Below are 23,345 nucleotides of genomic sequence, written 5' to 3'. Positions count from 1 at the left end.
CGTGTTGGGTTCCTGGCCGGGCCGTGCCGCTGCCCGGGGCCGTGCTGTGTTCCGGGCCGGGCCGTGCTGGGGGCCGGGCCGTGCCGCTGCCCGGGATCGTGCTGGGTTCCGGGTCCGTGCTGGGAGCCGGGCTGTGCCGCTGCTCGGGTCCGTGCTGGGTTCCGAGCCGTGCCGCTGCCCGGGGCCGTGCTGTGTTCCGGGCCGGGCCATGCGGGGCAGGCGGGCCGGGGCAGGCGGGCCTGGGCGGGCGGGCGGACGGCTCCGCCCCGGGGCGGTGCAGCGCAGGCCCCGGCCCGGCTCCATAAGGCCGCGGGGCCGCCGGCCGGACCCAGCGCCCCACGGGAGGGGCGATGGGGGTAAGGAGCGTCATGGCCCAGGCCTGGAGCTGCCTCTGTCGCCTCCTACTCTTCCTCATCTTCCTCCTCTTCCTGCTGCCGCCGCCGGCCGCGCCCGGGCAGCCCGCGGGTGAGTGCGCGGGGCCGAGCCGGGCCTGCCTTCCGCTCCCCCCTCGGCCCCCAATTCCCTTTCCCCGTCCCCTTGGGAGGGTCGGGGCCCCCTTATCTCCCCTCCCCGGGCCATGGGGGGAGGCTCTGGCAGCCGCTCCCCTCCCCTGCCCTCGCAGGGGCAGAGACGCCCCCAGGGCTTGGCCGGAGCGGGGGCTCCTCCCGCCGGCCCGTGTGCCCGCGGGGTCCCCGGGGGTCGCCGGGGGCAGCAGGAGGCTGTGGGGGTGGCAGCACCCCCCGTGCCCTGCTCAGCATCGGCAGTGCTCCGGGCAGGGGTGCTCTGGGGCCCGGCGGGACAGAGCCGCTCCCGTGTCTGGAGCACGGAGATCTGGAGCTGCTCCCGGCGCTGCCCTCGGTCCCCTCACGCCTGCCCGAGGCCGCAGGTGTCCCGCGAGCATCCTCCGGTGGCCGTGCGCTCACCGAGAGCTCTGCCAGGCTCTGTCGGAGCAGGAGGCAAAGCCCCTGGGGATGCAGGGCTGCCCGGCCAATGCAGGTGGCCTTGGCCATGGAGGAGCTCGGGTAAGGGGCAGAACCGTGCAGGCTGCTGGCCCCAGGGAGGCAGGGCAGGGCCTTTGAGGAGTTGGTCCCCTGCTGTCGTTAAGGGCTGTTTATGAATTGAGATGGTTCTGTTTGTGGGCTCCTGAGGTGCTGATTCAAGGCTGTACATATGTGACAGGCAGAAATGTCTCCTCTGTCATTGATTCCCCCTCCTGAAGGGACATGTGCACTGTGTAAAACTTTTGTGTTTGTTGTTAATGCATGTTTTTTATAGTTAGGTCTTCCCAACTGAGGAATATACCACTTGATACTGGTGCTTCATGCTGAGGACAGTGCTTATGTGGTGTGTGCCTCTCCCTGAGGGATTCTGGGCTGGAATCTCTTCCTCTTGCTTGCTGCTTTGTTGCTGGTGTGTGAAGTGAAAGCTCTGCGAGGTGGCTGGTGCTGGAGATGGCACAGCATGTTGGGAGATGCAGGTTATGCATCGCTGAGATACCAGGTGCTTGTGCTTCCAGTGAGGTGGTTGTTCTGAGGAATAAGCTTTTAGTTCCTACCTGTGGGAAAGAAACACTGCTGCCAGTTCCTGATGGTGGATGATAGTATTCCTCTCTGCCTTTGGAACTCTCTGTCGCAGCTATTAATGCCAAACCTGCCATGAAATATGATGAACCTCCTTTGCCTGAGGTATGAGCTTTTAGGAGAGGATAGAAACCCCCAGCTTTTGGGTTATAATGTAAGTACTTCTGACACGTGCAGGGCTGTAAGGCAGGAGTGGAGTGTTACCAGAAACTATTATTTGAAAATTCCTGGATGACCATAATCACACAGTGATATGTAGCCTTAGGGGATCTGCGTGTATGGCTTTTCCTCTCCTGTTTGTGCCCATAGGAGCCTTCAAGATTTGACTGTATGAATTCAGAAAAATTCACAGGCAGAGACTGTTTTGTGCTACTCCATCTCTTTCTTGATATTTGGTGTCATATGCACACCAGGGTGTTCCAGCCAGGCTTGGCCACAATAAGTGTCTAAATGCTTGGGTTTAAATTTCTAGGGAGATAGGGTGTTTGGTTAAGATAATTCTTTTGTTCAGATCACAGAAAACAAAATACTGCCTCACCTATGTTGCAAGAAATCTGGGACAATCATTCAGCAAAGAGAGGGTTTGTGGTTATTTCCTCCATGTGAAAAGGAGAGAGAGGAAAGACATTTCAGTGTGGCTAACATTGCCTCTTGTAGTGCCTTGCTTTTACAAAAAGGAAGTTTGAATCATGACTTTAGCATTTCTGCATGTCTTGATCATTATTATTTCTCAAGCTAAAATTAAAAAAAAAGGTAAGAATGTGCCTTTCAGAGTTCCCTTTGGTGGGCAGATGTAAAGCCAGTGATGTCTCTAAAGAGAAGGTTCCCACAGACTCAGCTGAGAAAGCAGAGCTGACGTTCCCAGCTGGTAAGATGGGGAGGAAGTGAGTGGGCTGGGTGTGCTGAGCCCCTGTCCATGGGCGTGCTGTCATGGGTGGAAGGGAGGGATTTCAGGGCCAGTGACCCACAGGAGGGTTCATCTTGCTGCAGGGACCAGCTTGGCTGTACCTGCTTCTCCCTGTGAGAAGGTTCCGAGGTGCAGAGGGTGTAGTGACAGTACCAGTGGACACACATGACAGTCCTTTCTGTGGAACAAGGGGAGCTGTTGTCTTGCAGATGAATTAGGCTTTAGGAAGGGCAGAAGGAATGGGGAGAGTCTAGACAGGAAACACTTGCAGCATAGCTCTGGATTTCAGCAAGGGGTGTAAGAATTTTCTAGGAAATATTTCTGTGGGAGAGCTCCGTAACCTGATCAACATCCAACATCCCTGGTGAAATACCAGAAGAAGCTTCATGAGCTGCTCTGGCCAGGTTTAATGCTGTACAAATAATCCAGGTGAGCAATATATAGAGATGAATTTGCTTCTCTTGCCATGATAGTTGGTCATCTTTTCCTGCCTTCTAAAGGGCACTGGCACAGCAGGAGACCCAGCAGGTGTGAAGAATGAGAGCAGGGGAGGGGAGGGAGGATAGAAAAGTCCCAAGGAGTGGTACCTGTAAAAGAACATCTGGCCAGATGTTCCCAGGTGTTTTGAAGGTGAAGCACCTCTGAGGTACTCTTTAGTCTTTGAGGCAGGGGAGGAGCTGGAACTGCTGGCTCCACAGAAAACATTCCTACATTTAGAAGAAGACTTGCTATCTTTGTGTTTTGTATAAACCACTAAACACTTTTAAGTGGACTTGGATAATATTTGCATAGTGAAAGTGAAGGAGGTTTTTGCTTGCAGTAGTCTAAAGAGTAAATCCTACTTCAACCATGGCCTTAGTGCAAAAGTCAAGTGCACCAAAAAATGCTTTTCTTGGTGTGTCATTGCCTGGAGAAATCCACCAGCAGTGGTTCTGGTGTTTTGAAGGACATGTGTAGGTAAGCCAGGTCATGGAAGTTTCTCCTCAGACACTGCTTGGCAAACTCCTGTATGATTCTGAAAATAGGATATGAAGAATGCAGATGGAGCTGGCAGCTGGTACCTCCCAGTCAGATGGGCTTCAGGCTCCATAAAGACTGGGATAGCAATCCCAGTGATTTGAGCACGAGAGAAGTATCTGTCAGAAATAAATGGCTTTGAAAGGAGGATGCAAAGTGTTCTACTGAGGTGGAAATAATTGTACAAGTATGAGAGGGTGAAATATGGGGAGCAGGAGCATGTTGCAGGAAAGGAAATGAGTGTCAGAATAGGCTGACAAGTGAATCAGATGTGCTGTCTGTTTTGAAGGTGAGATTAATCTGTGGAGATCCATAAACACACACAGCACATGTACCTTGGTATGTGTGAGGCCTCACTGGCCTCCTGTGTCCTGTTGTGGTGCTTTTTTGTTTGTGGCTGTTTTGTCCATTTGTGGTTCATCAGAACAGCCTGACATGAACAGGCAGGGGTGTAAGGGAATATTGCATATTTCCTTACATAGCATATGATGCTCCTTGGTTGCAGGAAAGGAGAGGCAAGCATGATGGCACACTGGAAATGTAAAGATTTGGAGCTAGAGAGAAGGGAGTGGAGGGTTCCCCTCCTCTGGGAGGTGCAGCTTGGAGCACAAGGAGCTGATCCCTTGGAGATCAGGGATGCTCTGTGTGGAGCTGGTCCTGCCTGGACCCTGATGGGCTGGATGGGCCTGATGCTTCTGCACTTCTGGTGAGCAATGTCCTGCCAAGGTGTGGGATAACTCGTGCAGCTGACCTCAGCTATTCATTGTGATCAATTGATGATAACCACAGCTAACTTAATGAGTTTGGTATTAGCTGCTGACCTGCTCACATGCTGATGAGCTTGTTTTTATGAAATTATCTTGTTTTGTGGTGTAACAGGCCACAGTCTGAACTTTCCTCTTTTTATTTTGTTTTCTTCCATTGAAGAGTGTATCTTTGACCTCCTGTTGCTAGGCTTGGGAAGGAATCAGAGCTCAGGAAGGATGATAATTGAGGGGAAGTGTGAGTGTAGGTGGATGTAGCTGTGTGCTGTGATTCTGTAACTGAGCCAATGACCCATGGGCATGCCAAGGTCTAGCAAGACAGGGGATGCAGTTTGAGCTTTGCTGAATATGGGTCTGGATCACTCACCTGAACACTCCCAGAGCTTCCCTCAGTGTCTGGAGAGCTGTTATAGCTGTGATGTGTTCTGGTGGTTTTCAAGCTCCCACATGCTGTGGAGCATGCATGGAATTCCTATGGTGGATTTGGGGTAGGGAGGGGAAGATGATTCATGTCTTCCTAGTTGTCTCCAATGCTTGGTGATTAATGGCAGCCTCTGATGAGATGAGATAAATATGGTAATGGATGCAGTTTTGTTTTTCTGATCAGAAACAAGATCTCAGCCCGGAAATGGGTCACCAGCATGTCATGTCCTCAGCAGTGACGTGGTACAGCTCCAACAGCTGCCAGTGACACAAAGCACCTGAGGATTACAAGCCCTGTAACTTAATGAAAATCTTATTCCAAACTGTACCTGACCTTTTTAAGAGGAAAATGTGGGAGCAGGGTTTGCTTTCTGCTTGGCTGCACTTGTTCCTTGTGTTGGATTTATGTTGAACTACTCTGTGCCCTCTTTGAGGGCTGCTGGCGATGTGTGAAATGATGCACAGGGCACTTGGCATGGAAACAGGTTCTTTGGGAAGCGAGGGGCAGTGCCAGGGAGATACCTGCTCAACTCCCACCCCCATCACTTCCAAACTGGGGATGGGGAAGGATGGGAAGGAGGGCAGAAATTGGGGAGAGAACTGTCAGAGCATTCAGGAACTTGAAAATTGTCCTCTTTTAGTGCTGTTGCTCTAAGAGGATCCTCTTGGAGTTGTACTCTTCCCAGAAATCCCTCCCAGTTCTGCTTTATGTGGTGATTCACTTACTTGTTTTCTGCTTCCAAGCTGCTCTTGGGCAAACGTGTCCCACTGCAAGCAGTGCCGAGCTTGGCTGTGTCCTGCTGTTTGTGTAACCTGTGCCTCGAGAGCCTCCAGAGCCTGGCCCAAGTGTCCCATCCCTGCTGCTGGGGACAGGAATGGCCATGGGGAAGGAGCAAGGGCAGAGCAGTGACCTGCAGGAACTCGGGGCTGGCTACGAGTGTCAGCTGGAAATGACAAATGGAGAGAAGTGATTGCTGCAGTATCTTGGTGGCTCATTCCAGGGAAGGAAGCAGCCCTTCCCTCCCTTGTTTTCAGGCCAGGGAGGCATTGCCACTGTTCTGTAGCCCGTGAATGTAAAGGGGCTGTTTCCAGGAGTCTCATCGCTGCTTTTTTAATACCTTTTGTCTACAAATGCTGTATTAACACAGGTTCTGCTGCAGTGTGTGCCCTGTGGGATTTCCTGAGGAACCCTGGGGCTGTGCCTGTGCTCAGGTGACAGAGATGCTGTGTGGCAGGCAGGATAGCCCAGTGCACGAGGCCTCCTGCCATGGATGTGTGTGCTGTGGAAGTGATCTGATGGCTTGTTCTTTGGGGATGGTGGTGGGAAGAGTGTGGAAAGGGGACTTGCTTTTCCCTTGGCGTGCTTTTTGAGTGCTGAGGCAAGGTGATGATGATGTGTGTCAGCTTGCCAGGGATGGAAAGCATCTGCAGGAGCCTGAATGCCACTGCAGCCTGGTGCTTTTTGGGGAACCCCTGGCTTTTAAAGCCTGCGTGGGGCTCCTGCCCATTTTCCAAAGGACAGAGCAGGCCTCTCATGAAGGCTTTGAGCTCACAGTGCTGTCCTGCAACTCAGAGAAGCCAAAGGCCCTTGGGAGATGGAGGGTGAGTTTTGGTGTGCTCTGAGGGGCTGGTTTTGACTGGATGCAGCATCTCAGACCCACTTGAGATATTTTGGAGGATCTTGGACACCAAACACTCACTCACCTGCCCCAGATGTGATGATTTCTGGAGACAGACAGTGAGGATAACTGTTCCCTTTCCCCCTGCTTTTGTTGGGAAGCTCAGACTGCTCCATGAGCTCATTGATTCCTTTGCCATGAGCCAGGAAAGCTATTTCCCTGGATACTGCCTGTGATCTGGGTTGGCCAACCTCCTGCTTCCTGGGTGAGCAGCTCTGAGCCAGGCACCACTGATGGGAAAAGTAATTTGCATGCACAATTTGTTGTTGTTTACATAGTTAATATAAAACAGTTGCTTGCAAAAACTGTTAAAGGGAGCTTGGACTGTGGACTTGTTTGGTTCAGGAGATCTGTCTGATGTTGCATGTGCAAATAATATATAAAGGGGTCTGTGACAGCTGCTTTGTTGCAGGGATTTGTCTCACCTCGGTTGTTTTGATGAGGCCCCTGAGAGCTCTCTGAGACCATAATGAATAGTAGCACCAGCCTCAGGTCAGGAGTTTGGCTGTGCTGTGCCATGGGGAAGCACAGGAGCTGCTGGAGCTCTTTGAGAGATTGCACAGGGCAGTTCTGCAGCCTTGCAACACAGGATGCTTGGTTTGACACTGGCTATCCTTGAGTGAGTCCTTGCTGTGCTGACCTGCTTTAAATGCTGATTCCTGCTGATGAAGAGTGGTGGTGTGTGAGATGGGTACTGGTAAGACAGTATTTGGAATGTGAAAATTGCAGTTTTAAACTTTCTGGAAAAACTGGTATCTTCTCTGCAGTTTGTGTGTTTTCCCTGGCCCCTTGCAAGGCAATCCAAATGTGACTTGCTCTGAGGTTTACTCTGTGCTTTTCTGTGTGTGGACTTTTCCTGAAGTCATGCTTTCTTCCTTGTGCCTCATCCTCTTGATTGCTTTGTTCCTTCAGGCAATGTTTCTGTTCTGCTTTCCAGGTTTCCAGGAGATTTCCCAGCTCACTTCCTACCAAGTTGTAACTCCACAGAGACTGGGAAGAGGACGACGAGAGGCTTCCAACAGCTCCTCGATACAGGTACTGGGCAGTCCTAGACATATCTTCAGGGTAGTGTCTACTTCCAAAAAAGTGCACCCAAAACTGACCTGAAATGCCCATGGGATGCTGCTGGATTCACCTGGCAGCAGGGAAATGTCTGTCCTTGCAGAGAGCATCACCTCTGGCACTGCTGGCAGCTGAGCTACAGAAGTGCCTCCTTCCTCCAGAGGTCACGAGTTGCTGCAGTGGATTTTTGATCTGGGTGTAAAATTTGTTCAGTAAAAATCTGTGTTGTCCTTTTCTGACTCTGACTTGGAACTCTTCTGTGGACATTTTAGAAGACGAAAGAATAAGAAAACCACAGTTCTATTTTGAAACCATTTCTTTCATGTGATTTTTCCCCAGTCACACAGGAAGGGATGCTAGGTTCTGGAGGCAGGGACAATTATAAAATAAATTTCAGGCTCATCCACCTTTGTTGGTTTCAAAGACTGTTTTATTCATTAACATGAGTGAAATGCACCTTTCTTTGTATCCAGGACAAGGTGTCATATTCTATTGAGATTGAGGGAAAAGAATACACCATTCATCTAGAAAAGAACAAGTAAGTGATGAATTTCTTTAAATTATTAAATCATTCAAACTGGTGTGTCCAGGTGACAAGCTGTCAGGTAGCACATGAGTTTTGAATCCTAGGTTTCTGTGTGGGAAGAGATTGGGTCCTGGTGTCTTGGCCATCAACAAGAGATGTTTTTTGATTCCTGCAGCCCTAGGGAACCCCCTTCAGAGCAGGAAGCTGCAGATTACTCCAAGGAGACCCAGGGAGTCTACAACTCTTTTTATTCACAGCTAAAAATAAACAAGCTGAACTTTATTTCAAGTAAATATTTTCACTTTTGTCTGGATCTTTTAGTTTTGTATTTTTTCCTGTCTCAGTAGCACAAGGACACTAGTAAATGAGGAGACTGACTTTCCCTCCAAGGTCTGAACACTGAGCCCTCCCAGCTGATCTAGAAGCTGTCTGTCTGGAGTGTAAGGGCCACTTGCAGCACCAGCACATGGTCATTTACCAGGCCACTGCTGCTGGGATAGAGACACAACTGTGCAGGCCCCTGGGGAGCCCCAGCTGCCACTTGCCAAGGCCCTGACCCTCAGAAACGTGGGAATTTAGCTGCACCACATCAATGGAATTACCAGGATGGTGCAGCAATCTCAGTCGTGGGAGACTTTCCCAATGCACTTCCTCCTTAAACTGGGGAGGAAAAGGCATATGCAGCAGACTGAGGGCTAGATTTTTTTTTTTTCCTTCCTGGAAACAGGCTTTTAGCACAATTTAATGAGTTTTGCTGCTTGTTCTACTCTCTGAAGTGAGGTGGTTTGTTTTATTTCATTAGCAGTGCTACCATTCTGGTGTCTTGAATTTTGCTGTGAAAATATACAACTTCTTTGTTAATTTTGGAGGGCTTTCCTTTTTAATGTTTCCTTATTTAATTTCAATTTACCTATTTGTCACGCTTTTGATTAGGGCCATCTTACTGCTCTGCTCCAATGTCATGGTCATTGAATGAAATTCCTCTTGTATTCCTTCTCCCCTTTCATTGCAGAGAACTGCTGCCCAAAGATTTCACCGTTTATACTTATGATAAGGAGGGAAAGTTGCAATTGGAATATCCAGATGTCCAGGTAGGATTTCCTTCTATCATATCCTCACTGAAGGTGGCTGTTCTGTACAAGCAGGCTGCCTGCCATGTTGCCTTTGGAAATGTAGAATTAAAGCAGGTTGTGTGATAAAATATGAAAGAGAACTTTTCTAATGGCTTCACTCTTAGGGATCAGTGTTGTTCCTTTGAAAGGGAAGTAGTAGTCATGCATGATTCAGAGGATCTTGTTCTTGAAAACAGAGCACCTGAGTCAAATGGCTATTTGCTTCCTAGTTAAAAGGGATTGGTTAATGGAGGAAAAATGCTTTTTTGGCATTAGGTCACAGAAGTCAGGCTGACCCTGAGCGATCAGCACAAGCCCTCTGTGCTGTCTGCATTCCTTGCTGAGCACCTGGTGACAGAAAATGTATTATAGACCCCTAAATGAATGTCTAAAAATGCCCTAGCCAGAGAAAATGGAGTGTAGTTGCCCCACGCTGCCCCTTGTCTAGTTTCCAAAATGTGTATGTCCAGAGCACACAGTGGAAGTGTCCCCTCTGTCAGGGCTGCTGGGGGCTGGGCTGTGCAGCCAGAAAACTCTGCCAGTGGACAGCACCTGCTGTCCCTCCTCCTGCTACAGAGAGGTGAAAACAAGCCAGAACTTTCTGCCAGAAAACTGAAGAGTACTTTGGCCCAAATCTGGAGGGAGGGGCTGGCCTCAAAATATTTGAGGCAGGGTGGAGGACAGGAGAACAGGAGAGGGATAGCCTAGGTCAAGTTAAGAAATGTAGCTGGGGTAAATTTAACTTAATGCTTTTTGTGTTCTTGAGTTGTAATCACTGCTGGTCAGTGGCAGATCAGAGATTGCCCTGGGTGTGCAGGCATGCCTGCAGTGTGTGTAATGCACTCTTCTTTTCCTGTCCAGGATCACTGCCATTATCAGGGGTTCGTGGTGGGGACCCTGGATTCCCTGGTGGCTGTCAGCGCTTGTTCGGGGCTCAGGTAGCACAACTCATCCTTTGTGTCCTGCCTGTCCCACTGTGGCTGCTGAGCCCAAAACCCACTCCTGCTGTTTTTAACTGTGCCTCAGCAAGCCAGGAGGTCACTGGGTGACTGAGCTACCTTGGTGCTGTTGTCCTGTGGCAACTTTTATTCAAGGAGTTCACAGATATTTGAAGTACCATCAAATAAATTATTAATCCAGTTTGTTATCAGAGTGCAGCAAGTTGGTTTCCATGCATATTTGGCTTATTTTTTTAACTTGCACAGATAGTCATGACAGCTGTGCCTATTACAGAAATGGAATGTTGAACACTAGTCTCCAAATTTCACAGAATTTGCCCTAAACCTTATACACCTCAAGTTTGATGGAATTGTGTTCTGCTTTGGGCTAATTGCCATATATTCTGTGCCACTGTTTTTTTGCAGGATCACGCCAGGCACCAGAGTGACAATAGTGTACTTGAACTAAAGCATTTCTGCTTAAGACTTGTGATGTAATTCCTGGGGCATTGCAGAGCCTTACAGAGGTGTTTAATTTACTGCATTTGTAAGGCTTTACTGAGTGTGAAAGGCTCCTGCCAGGCCTTAAGTGAAGTGTGCTGATTCACAAGAGCTGAGGCATAGGCAGGCTTTGGTTATCCAAGAATATCTGTTCCTGTGTTTAGCTGTAAGAATTGTGGGTAACTGTCCTGTGTGCTCAGTGCCAGATTTCTCACACATTGTCATATTTTAGGGGTTTGGTGACAATGGGGAATGTCACCTATGGGATTGAGCCCATGCATCCCTCTTCTGGCTCTAAACACATTTTATATCGACTGGATGATGTGAAGAAAGAACCCACAATGTGTGGAGTAACTGCTGAAGGCCAGGAAAGTGAACATGCAGAGGGAAATCTCCATCCCAGTATGACCCAGCTGCTGCGGGTAAGTCCTCCCCAGTCCCACACAAGGGGTTTTGTGAGTTCATTTCAGAGTATGGAAGCAGCTTATCAGATTTCCTGGGACTTAGCACATACCTAAAGGTTTATGATTTGGGGGGTTACTGGACAACTCAGTTTCTCCCCCAAAGCAGGCACAGTCTTCTCCTGCTTCTGCACACAGCAGTGAGGGTGGGACAGATGATTAGAATATTCCTGGGCTTTTTGGGGGGGACTTTTAAGGGCAGGAACATGACCCTCATGGAGAGGCTTCTTAAAGTACTGCATCAAGAGCCAGGGGAATATGGTCATGTTTATCCCATCCTCCTCACCATCACAGTAGCAGTTTGGTGTGAAATCCCCCTTGTCCTTCAAGGACTGTCTGTACAGGAACAAGATTGAAATGAAAGCAGGAGAATGGAAAATGTTGTGTTTCACTTCAAGATCATTGGCATTTGCTTGTAGAATCTTTCTGCCCCTTTTTGGAAGAGAGTGCTGACTTTCCAAAGCAACCTGTGCAGAGGTCCCTTGCTTTTGAAACAAGGGAAGTCTTTGTGCAGCTGAGTTTCAGTGTAAAACACAGAGACTGTCATTGCATTGGATTACAGTGCTTGGGTTTGGCACTTTGTGCTTTGGGTGTGTCTCAAACCACTGATGATGGTTTCAGCTGAAATATGACAATGTCATGAGGGTTTTTTTTGCTTACACTTGAATTAATAAATCTGAATTTGTCTAAAACATTTTTTTTTTTCCCCCAGAGAAAGAGGGCGGTCCTGCACCAGACAAGATATGTGGAGTTGTTCATAGTTGTGGATAAAGAAAAGGTGGGAGTTCTGTGTGGTTTTCCTTTTTCTTTCTCCTCAGGAGAGAGCCTGGAAAGCCCTCAGGCTTCATTACTCCCAAATGGATTGTTGAAAAACACTTGACAATTTTCCCAAGTTGTGCAAATACGCTACCCTAGAAGTGGATAAATGTATGCAATGCAATCCTCAGAAAAGGAGCCATCAGGCAGGGAGAGGTTTTGTTAGCAAGGAATCTCACAGCATAAGGAAAGCACGTGGTAAAACCTGCCTTTGCTGTTGTCTTTGGAATATTGAGCTGCTGAGCAGTAGCAGTGAAGATGCTGCTGTCTTGGTTAGCATCTTCTTGGAGATTTGGAGCCAGGCAAAAATGTTCTGTTCCTTTTTCTATTCTATACTATATTTCTATACTATTGTCTCTATCTCTTCTCTTCATGAGGCTAAGTTTCTTTGTCTTGCAGTTTGAAGACTTTGGGAAGAGTGAAACAGAAGTAAGAGAACATATGGTGCAGCTGGCAAACTTCCTTGACAGTGTGAGTAGGAAGGATGGGGATGCTGTGTGCTGCAGCCCTGCTGCCTTTTGTAAATGTCTACCTTGGGGTCTGTTCTGTTACCACTTTGGGGAATGCATCCCCATGGAAGCTTTTCCACCTCTAAATTCATCTGCACTTATCCACCTTGAGAATTAGTTTAGGAAACTCTTCCAACCTGTGCTGCATCCAGCGAGTGACAGGACAGATTGTTGCAATTCTTGTGTCTGTGTAAAGGTTAGAGAAAAAGCATTTCTATAACTCCACTATTTCACATGATACTTGTCAGAATTGAGACTTGTTTCTATTTGTTTGGTATTGTCTTGCAATATAGCCAGAGTAGCATTTAACCCTTCATCCTGTAGCTAATGAAGGTCTAAATCATGGGGAAAATGCATTCTGGTGGTTCCAGTTGTGTACTAGCTGTGGAAAAAAACCAAACCCACACAGAAAAGATGGATACTTGCAACAAGATCTATAACACCAGGCCACTTGTTTTTGTCTGAAGTTATTAATAAGTATTTCTTCTCCTTTTTCTCCCCAGATGTACGTTATGCTGAACATCCGCATCGTGCTGGTTGGTCTGGAGATCTGGAAGCACGAGAACATCATCAGCACAGACGGGGGGGCTGGTGATGTGCTGGCCAACTTTGTCCAGTGGAGAGAGAAGAACCTCATTCTGCGGCGGAGACACGACAGCGCCCAGTTTGTCCTGTGAGTACCAGCCCCTTCCCTCTGATCCCAAGAAGTTCATTCTGTTCCTGCCTGCTCAGCCCAGCTGTAGTGCCTGTGCTCTTTACATGCAGAGGGATGGTGTGGAAGAGGCTGACTTTCTCTGTAAACACTTGTCTTAAATGAACAGAGTAAAGGAATCTTGAGCAGACAGCAAAAGCTTAACTGGTGCCATTTGTGCTTGCAGTCAGTAGCTGTGTTAGCCTTGGAAAGCTGAGCAGCAGGATTTGTGCCCCACAGGCAGGAGTGGTGTGCTGATGTGGACTCTGTGTGTCTGTACAGACAGATGATGGCCTTTCCTTTCTCTTCATGACTGTAGGAAGAAGGGTTTTGGTGGCACAGCTGGAATGGCCTATGTGGGAACAGTGTGCTCCAAGAGCCATGCAGGAGGCATTAACGTGGTGAGATTTCTTCAGTGATCTGTGAATGTGATTGAGATCAGAGTTTGCTCTCTGGAAGTCTTCCTGGAAGCACAGAATCTTTCATAACAAAGCTGAAGTGGCTTAGTGGGGCTCCTACGTTGTCCCCAACAATTTCTGACACTTCCACGATATCTGGATCACAACTCTGTAGTCTTCTGCTCAGCTTCTCCTCTGCTCAGTGTGCAGTATTCATGCAAAAGGATTTCTCAGAGAGGATTTCTGTGTCGTTTTAAACATCTCTGCCTGGAAAGTATGTGGGAGCTATGGGTGTTCTCAAATCTGTCCTGTGCTGTCTGACCTGCAGCTGTCACCTCCCTGAGAAGTGCCAGTTCACTACATGTTTTAAATGGAACTGCAGAGCCTTAATGAAACAAGCTGCTGGTCTCAGATAACTGGCAATCCCAGAAATCTGGTTTCTTTGGACCAGTGACAGAAGTGCTGCAATGTGTACATTTCAGGAGAATTGGGCTGGTGTGGAGCGTTTTAGTTTTTGTGTTAACATTGCAGCTGCTCTGGAAAGTGGAGGTTGTTGGGTAGTGTCCCAGAGAGGCTTCTCTGAGAGCTCTTACTGCTAAGCAAATTCCATGCACTTGGTTGGAAATCCAGCACTGTTGGTCTGAGAATCCTGACAATGTAGAGACAGAATGGCAAAAGGGTCTCCTTGGCACATAAGTAAACATTGACTTTGTCAGTATAAGCTCTCTGCTGACTGCCTTCTGTGTCACTCCTGTGCAGTTTGGAAGGATCAGTATCCAGATGTTTGCATCCATCATGGCTCACGAGCTCGGCCATAACCTGGGGATGAACCATGATGACGAACGAGTCTGTCACTGTGGGGCAAGCAGCTGCATTATGAGCTCTGGAGCATCGTAAGTAGCTGACCAAGGGAAGGCAAAGAAGGCTCAAAATGCCCCATCCATGTGCTTTGTTTTTATGGATTGCTTTCACCTTCAAATTCCCCTTGGAAAGAGTCCTGTTGTGCTTGTAATGGGGACAGCAAACATCCCCCTTATTCTGCAAACACAGGGGATGCTGGCTTGGCTTAGGGTAAAGCTCAGCTCATTTTCTCCATTGCAGGGGATCGAGGAACTTCAGCAGTTGCAGTGCAGAAGACTTTGAGAAGCTGACACTCAACAAAGGTGGGAGCTGCCTGCTCAACGTTCCGAAGCCTGATGAGACCTACAGCGTCCCGTACTGCGGGAACAAGCTGGTGGATGCTGGGGAGGAGTGTGACTGTGGCTCACCAAAGGTTCGTAGCGCTGTGTTTTCCCAGTGCTGCCAGGGCAGTCTCGTGCCACTCACTCAGAGGGGACTGTTTGTGACAGAGGGGAGGATTTTGTGACATTCACAGTCCTTGTGTCCCCAGGAGTGTGAAAGCGATCCGTGCTGTGAGCCAGGAACCTGCAGGCTCCGATCCGGCGCTGAATGCGCTTACGGTGACTGCTGCAAAAACTGCCAGGTAGGAGACTGTGGTGTTGTTAGCAAGCTGAGAAAAGGAGAGCATTGACTTTGTCAGACTGGGGTGTTGTTAGCAAGCTGAGGAAAGGAGAGCATTGGCTTTGTCAGACTGTGGTGTTGTTAGCAAGCTGAGCAAAGGACAGCATTGGCTTTGTCAGACTGTGGTGTTGTTAGCAAGCTGAGGAAAGGAGAGCATTGGCTTAGTCAGTGCATCTGTGAGAGGGAGTGGTCCTGTGTGTCCATGGCCCCATGAGGGCTCCAGATCAGTCCCTTGTTTGGGGCGTGTCGTGGGTCAGGTGCAGTGCCAGTCTCTGCTGGGAGGTTCCTGATGCAGATTTCCATCCCCTCTCTCCTCAGCTCCTTCCTGGAGGCACGGAGTGTCGGGCAAGTTCCAACGAGTGTGACCTCCCGGAGTACTGCAACGGCTCCTCTCAGTTCTGCCAGCCGGACTTCACGGTGCAGAACGGGCACCCCTGCCACGGGCAGGACGCCTACTGCTACAACGGCGTGTGCCAGTACTACGATGCACAGTGCCAGGACATCTTTGGCTCCAGTAAGGAAGAGCACAGTATTAGTCTTTCTAAGAGATGTAACTAAAGAATACACTAAGTTTATTTGAAATGTATTTATTTGCTTTTCTGTAACAAAGACCAGCTGGCTTTGGCAGAGGCTTTGAAGCAGTGGTGGTAATGGCTTAGCATTCTTCCTGCTAATGCTAATGGTTGTGCATTCTTCCTGTGTTAGTTCTGTGCTGGGGATTCAAGTAATAATTTTATTGCACTTGTTATTTCTGGTACAGTGGAGTTTCTGTTCTATAGGGCTGTAAAGAAATATCAAATGCTAGAATCGACTCAGATTAAATATCTGTTTTTCTCCATTTTTAAACCTGGAACCTTGCAGTTCTGGTGTTGTAACCTCTTTAATGTTTTTATCAAGTTCCTAAGCTCGCTGCTGCATGGCAAATAATTGGTGTAGCAGGGTAGTTGCTCTGGGTACAGGAGATCCTGTGTGAGATGTTTCTGTGCCTGGGTAACGTGGCTCCTCTCTCTGGGGATGGGCTGTTGTTTGCAGAAGCCAAAGCAGCCCCCAACATTTGCTTTGCTGAAGTGAATTCCAAGGGGGACAGATTTGGCAACTGTGGTTTCCATGGCCATGACTACAAGAAATGTTCCAGCTGGTGAGTTGAGCCCAGTGCATGGGGAAGCTCTGAAATGCGTGGCTGGGCATCTGTATTTGGGTGCTGCAGTGTCAGTTTGGGATGTTGTAGTGGGTGTGCAGGGGAGGGATGCAGGGCTGTGGTGAGGAGAGCATGTTCCACATCTCCTGTGCTTTTCCTGAGTGTTCACATAAGGGAAGATGAGAAGCAAATCATCATGTTTTCCTTAATGTAGAGATTCCAACAGCTTACAGAGAGAAGGGATAAACTATTCTTGCAGCACTGGAATGAGGCCCAGTTCAGTTTTATTTGTTAAGTTGCCTCAGTTTTGTTTTCCAGGAGCATCTTCCAGTAGAAAGGGAAGATCGTATCAAACACATGGTAGTCTCATTCTCAGAATAAATTCAAGTGTCACTACAGTGTTCCTGTGTTGCTGTTGTAGGAATGCCATGTGTGGGAAGCTGCAGTGTGAAAATGTGAAAGCCATGCCTGTGTTTGGAATCAAGCCTGCTATTATCCAAACTCCCATCAGAGGCACCACATGCTGGGGGGTGGATTTCCAGCTGGGCTCTGATGTCCCGGACCCAGGAATGGTGAATGAAGGTACCAAGTGTGGTAATGGAAAGGTAACTAAACATTTAAAAATTATATCCTGGTGTAATAATTTGGGGTATTCATGGGAATAAAATTTTCATCTGCATTGTGTCATGAATAGTTATGACCATTATTTTTTGATGCCTGTAGTTAATGTAAAACTAAATGAGTCCACTGATCCCCTCACTGCCCAGTACTGCACTGCATGTGCATCAGACATTTAATGAGCCTTTCATTTGTAGGTGAAGCGAAAGAAACTGAGTTTGATGAGAGCCAAATCTTTGCTCTGTCAATGAGCAGGAAGAGCCAGGCGCACACAAATGCCTTGAAGACAGCTTTCAATTAAAATCCAACTAAACTAAAAAGTGCAGAAGCTTAGCCCTAGCAGAGGAATGTGCATTCCACATGTCCTTACTGGACACAATTTAATTGCTGTTCCTTTACATTCAGACTGGAGACAAAAGGCTCCAGTGCCAGCTCAGCCCCATGCTGAGAGGCCTTTTGTGGAACAGAGTTTCTGCAGAGCTTGGAATTGTCAGTGAGAGTGTGTGAGGCTTTGTGGCAGCAAGCACAGTGTGGCTGTGGAGCCTCGAGCTAGGAGCAGGGATCTGGGCAGGCAAGGGGGCACTGAAATGCCATCATCCCTCATCTGTGTGCATCTCTGTCCCCCAGATCTGCAGGCACTTCCAGTGTGTGAGTGCCTCTGTCCTGAACTATGACTGTGATGTGGAGAAGCAGTGCCATGGGCATGGGGTAAGCAGGGAAGAGGCAGCAAGTTTTAAAATGGTCATTAGTAACTTTATTTTTCTGTTTTGTCAAACTGTAAAACTATAAAATGCCTCTGGGCAAGAGAACCTGTAGCAGTGTCAAAAAAATCTTTGACAAAACTCTCAGCCAGGCAAGAATTCCCCATTCCAGTATTGCTAATGAAATTTGACTCTGCATCTCACAGAGAAAAAAACAAGCAATAGCCATGGTGTGTAAGCTGTTGGGATAGCTAATCCTTGGAAGCTCTTCCTGAGCAGTGCTGTGTGTGCTCAGTCATGTGAAATCTTGGGATGCCTGGCCAAGGACTGTTTGGAATTGGGGAGGGAGTTACTGGGTAAAATTCTCCAGGCTGAGCAGTACGAGGGACAGAACAGGTTGTGGCTGCTGCACACAGATTTAAATGCATAGGAATGGAAGTTACTGAGTATTTGTGTTTTGGCATACAGGTGTGCAACAACAACAGGAACTGCCACTGTGAAGCAGGCTGGGCCCCCCCTTTCTGTGACTCCAAAGGCTACGGGGGCAGCGTGGACAGTGGCCCTCCCTACAATGGCAAGTGGCTGTGGGAGCTGGGGCTGGGGGCTCCAGAGGAGCCCATGTGCTGCTGAACTTTGGTGGATGGCTCTGCACTGGGTTTCCCTGGCAAAGAATTCTGGCAGAGGTTTTCTGCTCAAGGTGTTGCACTTATCTTTTGGGATGCTGGGGTAGGGATCTGTAAGGATCTGGGCTGGTTGAGTTCAGGTGATTTCTGACACCTTGGAACAAAGATCCTCTTGGACTTCCCTGTGTCTGGGCTGGGAAGGGAAGCCCCAGTGAAGGGAAGCATGATTCCTGCACAAGAAAAGGCAAACTGACAGAGCTGGGAAGCTTGCTTTGCTCACTGAGGGTTTGAAGGTGAACTAAGAAGCCAGAGCCGAGCTCTAATTTGGAGAAAACTTATGCTGTGTCCATGTGGAGTGTATAAAGATGGGATTGGTGTAACTTCTGTGGGCTGCAAGAATGATCTTGAAGACTGTTTTTCATAAGCTGGTGTGGGTTTGGGAAAGCTAGGCACTGTGGTGCAATAACAGGCTGGAGAAGCACACTGGAGCTCAGGCAGATCCCTCAAATCATCAGACAGAAAAAGGGAAAGACTGTTTTAGTACAGCCTGCAGGGGAGAAATTGCTGCATATAAAAGTGTCAAGATTAAGAACCCAAGTTCTTCGTCTACAGCAAACAGTGTCTGGAGAAGAGGTAGATTTAACATCAGACCAAAAGGCAGCAGCTGTTTTCCTCTCTTGTGAGATCTTTAGTAATGAAGTAATACTCATACATCATAAAAAACAAGGATTGATCTCCTAATGTGCTGTTACAGCCCAGGGTATCAGCTCTAAAAGATAAACAGAAAGGATCTGTTTGGGCATATATCTTACTGGACTCTTTTGGGTTTTTTCTATAAAAAGTGGAGAACAGTTATAGAACCATTCCTACCAAATTAGGTAGGAAACTACACAATGCATTTCCCCTGCTGTTATGAATCAGGTGGTGGTAACACCTCCTAAGGCTTGTTTCTCCTCCGTGGTTTTGTCCCCTCAGACAAAGACGCGTCGCTGCGCAATGGGCTGCTGGTGTTCTTCTTCCTGGTGCTGCCACTGCTCGTAGCTGCTGCTCTGGCCTTTGCAAAGAGGGACAGGCTGAAGCGATGCTTCAGGAGGCTGATGTCCCGCTGCCATTCGTGAGTGCCTTCTCCTTTCTGCCTTCTCCTCTGCCCTTCATGGATGTTTATTTACACCAGCCAGTGCCAAAGAGTGGAGGCATATCCCAGTCCCAGGATGTCAGGTGAAGGCCTCTGCATCCAATGGCACGTGTAGCTTGCCTCTGGCAATGACAGAAAAGATAAATTCATCCCAAATCAAGACAGCAGAGAGTTTTCTCTTTATTGTTATGTTTGTTCTTGTGCATTGGTGATAGGGGTTTATGTTTTTGGGTCCCATCTTTTTATAAAGGGGCAAAGGGAAGCTGCCAGTCTTGAACAGAAAAAGTGTTGTTTTTTATTAAATTTGTAGTACATTTTATCTTTCTCACACTTGATAAATGCTAAGGTAGTATCAATCCAGCTGTCAGGTTCACAGTGTCCGGGTTCATGGCCTGCATTGTGTCTGGTTTATGTGCTCACACAGTCCATATCCATCGGATTTCAGGTCACTTCAGTCACCTCCTCCTCGGCCAGACACTGAACCCAGGGCCTGCCAGCAGAGAGGCTTCTCCCGTGGCATGCCATATGCTCCAAGAGCTGTACCCATGGTACGAATCATCTACTTGCCCCTCTCTATTTGTTACTCTCAAGTAAAGACATGAAGGAAGTTACCATAATTTTTGCCCTAATAAAATCTTTAAATGTACTTCTTCATTTCTGAGAATTATGTTTCTTCCTGATAAAAAGCAGAGAGAACATTTGTTTCCTAAGGGTTGTGTGTGGGGCTCCTCAGTTTTTCAGTTTGAGTGTTGTCCCAGGCTGTGCTTTGTTTGCCTGTTCTGCTGCTCCCTTTTCCTCATGACAGAATGCCCACCCCACATCAGAGCCCCTCTCCTTGTCAGAGCAGTTGTCCTCTGAAAGCTAAAACCAGCCAGAGCACACTCCCAGAGCAAACCAAGTGCTGTTGTGATCAGCCTTTGTGTTTTTCAAAATCCAGCAGTTCCCAGACTGTTGTTGCTTCTTCTTACTCAGTTTCTCAGAGGAAAGAGCAGCTCTGACATTGCCAGGCTGATTTGCAAGTGGTTTTGAACGTCATTTATTTAGTGGCACAAATAGTTTGATTCCCTATGTGCAATTTGTGAACATTTTCTTTGTATTTTCTTTGTAGGATATGCATCCAAATACCTTTCCTGTCCCAGCTTACCCAGTTAACCAGCACTCTCAGCAGGCTTTCCACCAGCCCTACTACTCCCCGCCGCAGTTCCCGGTGCAGCAGCCGCAGAGGGTGCCCAGCAGGTCAGTGGAGTTACTGCCAATGCCCATTGGCAGCGGCACTGATGGGATTTCTTGTCCTGGCCTTCACTCTCAGGAGCCCTGGGGTGTTCCATCACACATTGTGTGCAAGCAGGGCTGACTCTTCACTGGGAGAAGTTTCTCCTTCACCCTGAAAGGCAGCGCGTTCATCCCACGCTGTCACCGTGCTGATGAACGAGGCTCAGGGCACTGCTGAGGGGGCAGATCAGCCCAGCAGGTGGCTGTTAAAATAGTCAGTTTGAAAGCAAATTACTCAAAAATCTGTCATTGTGCTGATTTGTGAATGTTATGGCCAAGTGCAAAACCATTTCTCTTAACTTTTGAACAGAAAGTTTCCCTTTATTTTTATCTTACTTTTTGGTTGTGCTTGTAAGATGCAATGCTGTGCTGTGACACACAGCCCCAGGAAGTGCCAGTTACTGAGTGGGAGCATCCTAATGTAGCTCATGTTGGTGGGGCTCTTGGGCCATGGGGCTTTGCAGAATTTTGGGAGAAAAGGTGAGGTTTGACAAGTGGGGGTTCCTAGAGGATTTCAGGCTGTTGAAGGCACAGTCTGAGCATGGCACGTTGAGGATGAGTGTGGTGTGGGAGCAGTGGGGTGGTGGCAGGGGAGCTGGCAGTGGTCAGAGGGTGCTGGGCACTGCAGGAAGGCACAGTCTGAGCACGGCACACTGAGGATGAGTGCGGTGTGGGAGCAGTGGAGTGGTGGCAGGGGAGCTGGCAGTGGTCAGAGGGTGCTGGGCACTGTAGGACTGACCTCACCTCCTCTGTCCCCTCCAGGCCCCCGCCCCCGCAGCAGAAGCTCGTACCTCAGGGACCGCCGGCACCACAGCAGAAATGTTTACCTCAGGGACAGTACTTCCCTTCCCGACCGGCACCTCTGCCTCCCAAATAGCTTTGGGCTTCCTTGGGGCCTTGGTGTGAGCTGACCTGCTGGCTGTGACAGCTGAAATTGCAGTTCCCCTTCTGGCATCCCATGGCAGTGCCGGCAGCCTCCCTGCTGCAGCCTGGGACAGGGCAAACAGTGATCCAAACCAGGAATGTAGAACTTTACACTCAATAAATACCTCGACCAAAGCTCCAGGGACTGAAACACCCACCCAGCCCGTCCCTCGCTCTGTCCAAGCTTTGCCACTGCAGCCAGGCCAGCAGCAGGAGTGCAGCAGCCTGCAGGGAAATAGTCCTGCAATCCAGCACGTGGGTTTGGGTTCCCCATTTCTGCCACGAGCCCTGGTAAGGAAATTGTCTGACTTGTTGTTGTCTCTCTGATTGTGCAGTAAGGAATTGGAGTAACCTGTTTGCAAAGCAAGGAGATCTGGTCAGTTAATTTAGTTACTCTGCATGGACTGGGAAGTGTTTCCCACGGACATCTTAAATGCATAAATGGAATGAGGTCTCAGAGGACTATTTGAGGAAGAGAGGTCTATTTTAAACATGTTTATGCATGTATATATGTTTATAGATGCATAATAATGCACTTAAATTCTTAACTCCATGCTGACTGACACTAAGCTGTGCTATAGGAGCACTGAGTTTAACGCTTTTTAATTAGAGAGTGGCAAAATGAGACTCCTGTACTAATTCCCACTAATACATGGCAGTGACGATAAAGGTACGAGAAGACAGCCGTATTCTGGTTTTAAAAAACGGGGTTCTGTTAGGTTTTAATTCGGGTCTAAAGACAGCAGTAGTCCCTGCAGAACACTGGGAAGCAAGAAGTGTCTCTGCCTGGGCCACCAGAGGTTCTCTGTGCACTTTAAATGGGAACCTGGTGACTGATGCACTCCCTCTTTTAATACCCAAACCCTTGTAGTGCCAGTCAGGATGTGTCTGGGCTACTGTGTCGGACTAGACTGCCCTCTGCTCCTGCACCATGGGCTAAACTCCTCCTGAGCAGAGGTGCTCAGCATCCACCGTGCTCAGAGAGGGAGCTGGAGATCCTGATCCCATGGTGCTGTGGGTAGAAGCTGGATGTTGTGGTCAGAAATAGAAATCTATTGCACAACTTGCTAAAAGTGAGGTTCTATTGCACAAATTTGCTAAAAGTGAGATAAGTGCTGAAGAGTGTGCTGGGCTGTTTCACTCTGTGCTCACCACAAGCACAGCTCAGTCTGTAAAATCCCCCTAATATTGCCAAAAAATAATCTTTTCCTCTGTATATACATACATAAGTATATATATAGTGTGTGCAGTAATAAAATACTTGAACTCCTGTGGTTTCCCATAAACTTTAGACTAAGATTTATAACACTATTAAAATCTGTAAAATGTCACCTAGAATTTCACCAACTGTACTGGTGGGGGGTCTCCTTTTTGTTCCAAGATTACTTCTTAATTGTGTCGCTATGTCCCGCTCTGCCTGAGTGGGCTGTCTGTCTGTCTGTCTGTCACAATGAGCTCTGCAGCTGGATGCAGCCCATCTCCAGCCCTGCTCAGAGGGTGGGGAAAGAGGAGGGGATCCAAGGAATGAAGTCATCCAGAGAGATGTACTTAACTGTGTGTGTGAACTAAACTATGCTAAAAACGGTGCCTTTACTAGACAAAGAGTTTTTGTACTCCGAGCCCGCGCGTTGGAACAGCCGCAGTCGCGGAGGGCAGGGCTGTGTGGTTTCAGAAGCGATCCCATGGACAGGAAATAGCTCCAGTTTTTGGTGTTGAATACTGAAGATGACTACTGACTTTCTTTCATCAAGTGAACGGATACCTGTCCCCGTGCGGGGCTGCGCTGACAGCTGTGTTCACCTCCAGGCTGGCCCCGCGCTGCTTTCTGGCCAAAGGGCTGTTCCTGATCCCTTTGTACAGACCCAAGGAGCAATAAAGATGCCAGTTTTGTACAAGTCTGCCTCAGCCTCTGCTTTAGGGGAGGGAGGGGCTGTTGCTGCTGGGGCAGTTGCCTGTGGGGCAGTTACTGGTGGCTGTGGGGCCGTTACTGGCCTGCCAGGGGTCCCTGTGTGCGATGCCAGCGCTGCTG

General features: G+C 48.5%; 1 protein-coding gene across 1 annotated transcript; it reads left to right on the top strand.

Annotated features, from left to right (window-relative positions):
* Nucleotides 1-273: 273 nt before the first annotated feature.
* On the top strand, nucleotides 274-23,211 carry LOC131589508 (disintegrin and metalloproteinase domain-containing protein 9-like). The gene is made up of 22 exons (XM_058859067.1): nucleotides 274-465; nucleotides 7,308-7,405; nucleotides 7,906-7,970; nucleotides 8,971-9,049; nucleotides 9,932-10,008; nucleotides 10,742-10,931; nucleotides 11,683-11,748; nucleotides 12,186-12,257; nucleotides 12,799-12,968; nucleotides 13,306-13,387; nucleotides 14,144-14,277; nucleotides 14,486-14,657; nucleotides 14,775-14,867; nucleotides 15,224-15,419; nucleotides 15,938-16,043; nucleotides 16,465-16,648; nucleotides 17,289-17,369; nucleotides 17,831-17,936; nucleotides 18,961-19,099; nucleotides 19,566-19,668; nucleotides 20,229-20,356; nucleotides 21,155-23,211. The coding sequence occupies exons 1-22, from the start codon at nucleotides 351-353 to the stop codon at nucleotides 21,267-21,269; spliced, it is 2,571 nt and encodes an 856-aa protein (XP_058715050.1). The 5' UTR covers nucleotides 274-350; the 3' UTR covers nucleotides 21,270-23,211.
* The last annotated feature ends 134 nt before the right edge of the window (nucleotides 23,212-23,345 follow it).

The sequence above is a fragment of the Poecile atricapillus genome, chromosome 29 (assembly GCF_030490865.1).
Source record: "Poecile atricapillus isolate bPoeAtr1 chromosome 29, bPoeAtr1.hap1, whole genome shotgun sequence".
Classification (NCBI taxonomy): Eukaryota; Metazoa; Chordata; class Aves; order Passeriformes; family Paridae; genus Poecile; species Poecile atricapillus.
Note: the sequence above shows the minus strand (reverse complement) of the source record. Positions and strands in the feature narration are given on the sequence as shown.